General features: G+C 40.4%; 1 protein-coding gene across 1 annotated transcript; it reads left to right on the top strand.

Annotated features, from left to right (window-relative positions):
* Positions 1-7,927: 7,927 nt before the first annotated feature.
* On the top strand, positions 7,928-8,770 carry LOC123245502 (CCR4-NOT transcription complex subunit 7-like). The gene has a single exon (XM_044674418.1). The coding sequence runs from the start codon at positions 7,928-7,930 to the stop codon at positions 8,768-8,770; it is 843 nt and encodes a 280-aa protein (XP_044530353.1).
* Positions 8,771-9,574: the final 804 nt, after the last annotated feature.

Here is a 9,574-nt window from a genome sequence, read left to right as displayed (position 1 = left end):
GGGAAAGTATTGAGTTTTGGTAGTATATTCCCATTGGTTATCTTGTAGTCAGATTTTACTTTCACCAAATGACAAGAAGCTAAACATCAGAGGGATATATCCCTTACATAAAATTTCATCCTCAATTCTGTCAATTTGGAATAAAACACAGAACTACTATAGTAGTCAGCAAAACCAAATCTTTCATCAGGAAGAAGATAGTGTTCAATATTTGGCCACCACACAGTCAAGCACCTAAAAACCACACAAAGTCAAAGGGCTCCTGGGACTCTTGGAACAGTATCTCTGAGAGGATCACCCTGCTAGATGATTCTCTGAAGAACAAAGGAACTTGGGAAACATATACCATTTGGGGAACTAAGGACAGGGAAGTATGATTGTTATTACCATGGTTACAAGGAAATGAGAATCCAACCTATACTGACAGGTTACAAACAGTCTTGGGAAAGAAAGTGTAGCAAGAGACTGGTGGGGTATCAGGGAGTGGTCTACTTACTACACCATCCTAAAAGGATGGTTCCTGTATAGGTGTTGGTCTTCTTGGGAACAGATCTCAGATACAATGGGGGAAAACTTGTAGGACAAAAGGGTGTTTAACATTTTATTAGGTCTAAAAGCCCCACCTGAGCTGGGATCATCAAGTACTTTCAGGTCTCTTGCTCAGTTTCAAATGGGTGAGTCTGGGACTTCCTTTGGGGTGAGTTCTCGGGGGATGAGCAAAATCTGGGTCTTCAGATTTCAAGTTGACAACAACAAAGTCTATTCAGTGAGGGTCTCTGACTGAAGGTCATATTTGATTCTTTATAATGTCCCAGAAATGGTAACGACTGGTTTAGATCTGTCAGAGCAAATAACCTAACCCTATGAATCATGTGTTCAGGACCCACAATTAGTGGAAGTATGTTCATTCTGCTAAATTCTGGGGATACAAAGCACAAGGTAAGGGATAACCTTTTTTCTTAAGAAACTCACATTTAATGAGGGAGGCAACATACAAGCTATGAACAAGATTAAGTGGAAATGATCAACAGAGGGAAGGCCCAAGAATTAATAGAGGCTTCTTCTTTTTTTTTTTTTTTTTAGATTTTTTTTTTTAAATCCTTAACTTCTGTGTATTGACTTATAGGTGGAAGAGTGGTAAGGGTAGGCAATGGGGGTCAAGTGACTTGCCCAGGGTCACACAGCTGGGAAGTGTCTGAGGCCAGATTTGAACCTAGGACCTCCCGTCTCTAGGCCTGGCTCTCAATCTACTGAGCTACCCAGCTGCCCCTTAATAGAGGCTTCTTGAAGAATGCAAGAGTTTTCAGGTAGACTAGTCATCCTCAAATTGCCTCTTCTGGACCTGCTTTCCAGGTCAGTAGTCTTTTCAATGAGATTTCATGTTTCCTTCTATTTTTTTCATTCTTTTGATTGTGCTGTATTAATTCTTGCTGTCTCGTGAGATCATTAGCTTCTGCTTGCCCAATTCTAGTCTTTAAAGACTCATTTTCAGTTATGATCTTTTGCTTTCCCTTTTCCATTTGGTCTGTCTAATCTAATTTAATCTGTTCCATTAACTCAGGCCTAGAGAATAAAAGGTCACTCAGGTAGTAAATGAGTTAGGATTTAACCTTAGTTTTCTGACAAGTTTGACCAAATGGAAAAGCAATGATCTGTTGGGAAGGACATTCAAAAGTTCCTCTTACTTTGCCACTATTTTAGCTCAGCTTTCAAGAAGGCAAGAGTTTAATTTGGATGTGCAGGAAGCTAGGCTTCAGTCATCTTTTTCTACTAAAAAAAAAATAGTTTTATCCAGGAGAGCAAGAACTCTTGGACTACACAATTCTTGAAATAAAGAGGGTAGGATCAAAGGAGATTTTTCCAAACAGCAATAGAACTTGGGGTCTTATATACCTTTTGGGGAATAAAGAACAGAAAAGTATGATTGATTAGCTTCATAGTGGACACAAAAGAATGAGGAATCCAGGGCTGGATTACGGGGAGAGGTTGGTGCTTTACACAAAGGTTTTCAAAAGGATGATTCCAGCCTTGGGCCGGACTCCTTGGGAGAGACCTCTGGTACAGAGGGAAAACCCAAGACAAAAGGGTACTTAAGATTTGATTATATCTACTAATTCTATCTAAACTGAGATCTTGGATACTTTAAGGTTTATTGTTTAGTCTGGGATAAGGTCCTCTGGGTCTTCCCTTAAGGCAGTTTCCAAGGGACAAAGGCAAACTTGGGGGTTCCATACACACAGTTGATATCCTAAAGTAACAAGTAGTAGAAACAGTTTTAAGTAAGACCTGAGTGTGAATCCTAGCTATTTTCCTTCTTACCTGTATGTCTGTTAGTAAAGAAATTAACCTCTGTGTCTTATTTTTTGCAAAATGTGGGAGTTGGATGAGGTTATCTTTAAGGTCCTTTCTAGCTCTAAATCTATGATTCTAAAGTGGGGAATGATTTAAGTTTCTGTAGCAGAGAAGTGACATATGATGTATACAAGTCTATTTAAGTTTTAACAAGGATTACATTGGATAGTCCTTGAAAACTATGTTTATACTGTTGTAGATTTGTTATAAAAATTGCTATCTTGTGTTACTTTGTATAAACATTAGACTAATGGTTCCCAACTTTTTCTAGTATTAGGTCCTCTTTCTTTATAATAATAGTCATACTATATTTATCTATTATTAGAGAAATTTGTTGGCAAGAAGCTACTTTGGAATGTAGGTAAGGGTTAGAGTAAATTTCATGTATTAGCTTAAAGTGGAGAATTTGGATACAAGCCCTGGGAGAGGATTGGGACAAGGAGAAAAGGATTGTGGGAGTTTACTGGAATTAAGTCTTTCCTGGGACTCTTGTTTTGGCTGAGCTGGAAGGAGGTTTTGCTCTTGCAAATTTCCCTTGGTAGTCCTAATCTCATGGAGAGATTAGTGATTTCCTGGGTTGAGAGTTTACCTTGGAGTGGACTGTCTTTTCTCTGAGGTACAGAGACCACATGCTTGTGATCCATATGCCAGAAATCCAGTTGGCTAAGGTAATCCAAGGGTTGCCAACTGGGACTTTGGGTTATCTAGTGAAGCCAACTCCAGGCTTTAGTTAAGGGCTCAAATATACCTATGAGTCCTTCCTCTTTGTCCTTTTGTTAATCCATATAAGTTAGGATAGGTATAGTCAGATAGCTTTGGGGGTCTTAGGTAAAGAGCAGGGAGGTATAGGCAGGGCCTAGAGAAGACAAGAAGGCCATCCTCTTGCCAGGGTGCTTAGAGGTTGGATGGAGCCTAGATTTTAATAGTGGCAGGATATTGCCTACCAGTTTCCCTCACTCCAATCATTAAATAAACTTGTTTTTCCTATAAGCTAAGGGTTTTGTGCTTTACTGGCCTAGAGAGTTCCCTAGGTGGGTTGTTATCATCTCCCATCCATCTAGGAAGGATTCTTATTTCACTACTCTGTGGACAAATAAGTGGCTCAAAGGTTAGAGAAGCTGGGCTTTGGAAATAGGTCCTGGGTTCAAATTTGGCCTCAGGTACTTCTAGCTGTGTGATCCTGGGCAAATCAATTAACCCCAAATCCCTTACAGCTCTTCTGCCTTAGAACCCAATACACAATATTGATTTTTAGGAAGAAGGTAAAGGTTAAAAAAAAGTTACTCTGAACTCAGAAATATTTTTTAAAAATTTATTTTGTTGGGGGCAGCTGGGGCAGCTCAGTGGATGAGAGCCAGGCCTAGAGATGGGAGGTCCTAGGTTCAAATCTGATCTCAGACACTTCCCAGCTGTGTGACCCTGGGCTAGTCACTTGACCCCCATTGCCTACCCTCTTCTGCCTTGGAGCCAATACATGGTATTGACTCCAAGATGGAAGGTGAGTGTTTAAAAAAAAATTATTTTGTTAAATGACAATATTATCTACATACATGTGAAAAATAGTGATACATATAAGTGTTGATGTGGAGTCTGAGAACCCCAAGCTCCCATGAGAATCTACCCTGAAGGGAATCCTACTAGCAGTTTCAGACAGAATAATAGACCCTAAGGTAAATGATGATCCCTGTTAGGTAGGGCTAAGCAAATGCTAAGTACTCTTTTTTTGTCTTAAGTAGTCTTTCCCACTGTATTTTCCAAGAAGACCAATTCCTGGGCAGGGACAATCCTTTTAGTGTCCATTGTAAGTAGTCCATTCCCTTACACCCTAGCCCTCTGGCTATGGTTTCTTTCTCAAGCCCGTCAGTATAATTTGGACGCTCCAATTTCCTTGTAGTCATGGCAATGTCAATTATTTCCTGTCCCTCAGTTTCCTAAAAGGGTATATAAGCTTCCTAACTTTCATGGCTCTTTGGAATCATCCAATCTAGCATGGTTGGTCTTCCCTGAGGGCAGTGACCAGAGCAAGCAGAGTTTCTGGGCTCTGTGTGGAGGCCTTGAGAAAAGCACTAAACCTCTTTCCCTAATTAAAGAGTGTTTTTTTTAAACTATTTAATAGTTCTATGTTTTTTTTTTCCAGTTTAACATATGAATGAAATCCATTACTTATGCTGTTGTGGGAGAGCTTTGAGGTAACAACCCCAGGTTTGGGACAGGTTACCTTTTACAAGAATGCAAGACTCCAAAACTGAGCTTAAAAATAAAAAGAAACTTATTCATTTGGAAGTCATGTTGAGAGGCTGGGAAGCAATGTGCCTTCCCAAGGAAATGGGGTTTAGGGATTTTATACCCATTCGACAACAAGGGTCTATGTGATTAGAGATGGAATGATGGAGACATGTTACTGGGTCTCTGAAACCTGAGATGGGTCATGTGGTTATATCCTAAGCCACAAAGTCAAAAGGGAGTGAGCTGTCCAATTTAGAGGATAATTGGATATCTGGGATATAAAATAGATGCTTATCAGAAGCAGTCTGGGAGGTACCTATCTGTGCTCATCAAGAATAAAGAAAGATGGGGGCAGCTGGGTAGCTCAGTGGATTGAGAGCCAGGCGAGATGGGAGGTCCTGGGTTCAAATCCGGCCTCAGACACTTGCCAGCTGTGTGACCCTGGGCAAGTCACTTGACCCCCATGGCCCACCCTTACCATTCTTCCACCTAGGAGCCAATACACAGAAGTTAAAGGTTTAAAAGTTAAAAAAAAAAAAAAAAAAAAAAAAGTAAAACAAAAAGAATAAAGTGAGAGAGGCCAGAGGGGCTCAAAGTTCCCTTCCCTAGCACTGCATGAATTTTAGGAAAAAGGAGTCTTTGATATACTTTCTAACTAGGGTATTGGGGAATCTATGGGAAGCCTGTTCTCCCATGGTAGTGCTAGCTACAGGAGATATAGTTGAAGATGTATGGATTCAAAAGACGCTTGCAGTTTTGTAACTCTTGTTCTTAGGACAACCTGTGGGCCACAGGTTGGAGACTATTGTAGCCACTAAATGCCTTCTTTAAAGTCTCTATTTTTTTAATCTTGTGGCAATTTAACTTACAGTATCACAGACTGGGAAAGGTGCTGTCCATGTGACCTTGATGGCCACCAGAAACCCACAAGAGCTCTACAAACTTTGATTTGATTTATCAGAAACTTAGCTGAGCCATTTCTCATCCTATAACTGTATCAATAACCAATTTCACTCCATAGCATTTCTTTTCCCAATTATCTTCCCATACAATTTGCCCTTCGATGGCAATCCTCTCTAACCATGCTCAGGGTTTAAAATGAATTATCTTTGCTTATTAACAATTATTTCTAGGCTCCATCACTTCTTTCCTGAATTCTTCTGATACTACTTTGAGACAAACATGGTCTGTAATACTGAACTAGCACTCTGGAATCTCTGCTGTGAATTCTCAAATCTAGCACTTACTACTTTCAAGCCTCTTAACAAAGCAAAATGCTACTATTTTAAACTTTACCTGCTTTGGCTAAATTTGGGGAATAGCTCTCTTCCTTCTAGGTTCTCCCCTTATAAAAGGGATTTTGCTCAAGGTAAACATAGGAAAATGCTCAAGTTTTTGTCTGCTACTGAAATTTGAAAGGCAACAACAAAAAATTTGAAAGCAATTAAGAAAGGTGATACTTATCCATTCCAGTGACATCTTGGGGCTCCTTTGGATTTCTCATAGGTGTCTTCAGAGAATCTTTCAGATTCGGATTCTGAGTCTTGTCCATGCTTTTAGCTCCCAAGAACCGGCAGAGAGAGATAATAGTCCTCCCTTGAGAGAGATAATAGTCCTCCCTTGAGAGAGATAATATAGTCCTCCCTTGAGAGAGATAATATAGTCCTCCCTTGAGAGAGATAATAGTCCTCAGGGGTTGTGAATAAAATCCCTTTAACAAGCCATATAGTAAACTTGACCTTAGTAAGTTTTAATCCCTTCACCCACGCTCCAGAACTGGGGTGGTAAAATGCAGGGCATTCTTAGAAATTTCTTAAGAATTTTCCCAGGTGGGGAATTCCTTTGTCTAATAATGGTCCAATGATCATCTATCAGAAAAATAATGCTCACAAAATAAATAAATGCCAAGTCCAATTAGTTCTCTCCACTCAAAAAGGAAAACTCGATTACCTATAGAAACCAGGATTCCCTGGTCTTTTTAAAACTAAGACTTATCTATTGCAATGGTTGCACTCTGGAAATTTACCTTAAAAACTCCAAAAATCAGGTTATAGTTCAGGATCCCTTTTAAAACCCATAAACTTCTCTCAACCCAAAGCTTTGGATTTCTAAGGAAAATCTAAAAATTACCTTTGAATCCGAATACCTATCCAATTCCCTTCTATCTTCTTACTCTGTCCTTGGCTCCAAATGACATTTCTCTCAGCCTGGCCTCAAAAGCCTTCCTTTTGGCCTAAGGCTAACGCGGCTCCTTCAGAGGAAAATTGTTGGTCAGTTTAAAATCCTTCAGTTTCCTTCCCATTCAAAGCCAAGCCTTTCCTCTACCAAGTCTTGTCATTTTACAATGACACAATGACCAAAAATGAATCGTCTTTACTTCTGAACACACGCTAATCAGAGAAACCTTGCTCTCTGGAAACAAATAACAGCTTGAAAAAAAAAAGTGAACTTACAGCACTCAAATAACAAATTTAACACCTAGAACAAATGCATCCCATTACCAACATTATTAAAACATTAAGCGCACTTGGTGTACAATATTTCACACGTTATACCAAAACTGTGGGCAAGACTGCCTAAGACAAAAGGGTATTTAGCATTTACCCTGGGGTCCATTATTCAGTCTGTGACTGCTAGCCTGAGATTCCCTTCAGGGTGGATTCTCCCAGGAAAAGGGAAGCATGAGCTTTGGGGGGAATCTCCAGCCTACAAGCTATTTGTAAAACTTGGGGTTCATCAGATCTCACTAAGCCACAAGTTAAAGAACTATTCCCTTGAAAATTCCTGCTTTCCTGAAAAATGAGGGGATTGGATTCGATATTGTTCCCTTCTGCTCCTTCTCATGAGAAGTGTTAAGTACCTAGAGAGATGTTAGTACTTTCCCTTCCTTTTAGACGTCCTCCTCCTCCTCCTCCTCTAAAAACAAAAACCTTGACCTTTCAGCATTTCAAAGGCCTTGAGCAAGGAGTAATTCACACTTCATCAAATCTTGTAATTCAATCATTTTTAACTAGATTCTAACTCACAGATCTTGAGTACAACCCAGTCCTTCACACCTCTTTTAATGTAATCTAGGAGGAGAGGTGGGTGGAGCTGCACAACTCCCAGCCCCCTTTCTTGCCAGAGAGGTATATAAGGGGCTTCCCCTGAGACTTGACTCTGTTGAGATTGAGGGGCAGAGGAGCACAACGACCCACCTGCCGAGGTACAAAAAAAGGGTTAGAAAGCTTACTTTATGAAATGACTCTTCAACCTAGTGCAGCATTTTGATACTCATTGGCATCTAAACTCTTCAGCCTAGTGTAGTATTTCGATGTTCATTGGCATCTAAAGTCTTTGCGTTCCCACTATGCCAGCAACTCTAGATCATAGCCAAAGAATTTGTGAAGTTTGGGCTTGGAACCTGGATGAGGAGATGAAGAAAATCCGTCAAGTGATACAGCAGTATAATTATGTTGCCATGGACACCGAGTTTCCAGGTGTGGTTGCAAGACCCATTGGACAATTCAGAAGTAATGCCCACTATCAGTACCAGCTTTTGAGATGTAATGTTAACTTGCTAAAGATAATTCAGCTTGGATTGACATTTATGAACGAGCAAGGAGAATACCCTCCAGGAACCTCTACATGGCAATTCAACTTCAAGTTTAATTTAACTGAGGACATGTATGCCCAGAACTCCATCAAGGTCCTGACAAAGGCAGGGATCCAGTTTAAAAAGCTAGAGGAAGAAGGAATTGAGACAGAGTATTTTGCAGAACTTCTCATGACATCGGGTGTTGTGCTGTGTGAGGGGGTCAAGTGGCTTTCATTTCACGGAGGCTATGACTTTGGCTATTTGATCAAAATCCTGACCAACTCTCACCTACCTGAAGAAGAGCTGGACTTCTTTGAGATCCTGCGATTGTTCTTTCTGGCCATCTATGATGTCAAGTACCTCATGAAGAGCTGCAAGAACCTCAAGGGTGGACTGCGGGAAGTGGCTAAGCAGCTTGAGTTGGAATGGCGAGGCCCCCAGCACCAGGCAGGAGCTGATTCCTTACTGACAGGAATGGTCTTTTTCAAAATGAGAGAAACGTTCTTTGAAGATCACATCGACGATGCCAAGTACTGTGGGTACCTGTACGGCCTTCATTCGGGCTCTTCCTATATGCAGGATGCTTATGAAGAGGAGGCCAACAAACAGTCTTAATGGGAAATATCTGGACAAAGAGGCCTTGATGTTAGGAGCTACACATTGGCTTTTGTGTATAGTTTTTGTCTCTAGTTAAATCTCTTGGACAGTAGACATTAAGACTTTTCCCCCCTGCCTTCTCAAAGCATTTTCTCTTGTCTTTTAGTACTAATTAAGACCATTCCTTCCCCACATCCTGATAAGTAAAAGAGTCTTCAGGTTAAATTGGGTTGTGTAATTAATTCATCTGTTAGTAAGCATGTATGGCCACGAGGAACATCAATATCATACTCAATCTTTTGGTAAACATATCTAATCGGTCTTAGTTTGTACCCACACCTCTTCCCCCATTCCCAGATTACCAAGCACTGACTGTAACCCGGATCAGTCTTTCAGTGGATTTGGGGACTGAAGAAGAGCTTTGCTTGAGTTTTCCACTTATGTGCCAGATCTGGCAGCACTCCTGCCTTGGTCGAATTCCTCCCTCCATCACCCCAACCCCTAAACTGTCCCTCACCCCTTCCCTGTGATAGTCATCTTTTACTGAGCTCTTGTTTTGGCCCTTCCACAAGTCAGTAAGTCCAAAAGAGCACAAGCCACCATAGGTATATCTTATACCAAATTAAACGAAAAGAGATGAGATTATGCTTCTGTCTTTGCTACAATGATGAAAATGATTGATATGTTGTAAAATGACAATTTCTCATGAATAAAGTTATCTGAGGAGTGTAATGTTTGTTTTGTGTGTGTTTTTTTTGCAATATATTCTCTACATATTAATAGAATAACTGAACTACTTTCTTAGCCTTGTAGACAGGAGCA

The sequence above is a fragment of the Gracilinanus agilis genome, chromosome 4, assembly GCF_016433145.1.
Source record: "Gracilinanus agilis isolate LMUSP501 chromosome 4, AgileGrace, whole genome shotgun sequence".
Classification (NCBI taxonomy): Eukaryota; Metazoa; Chordata; class Mammalia; order Didelphimorphia; family Didelphidae; genus Gracilinanus; species Gracilinanus agilis.
Note: the sequence above shows the minus strand (reverse complement) of the source record. Positions and strands in the feature narration are given on the sequence as shown.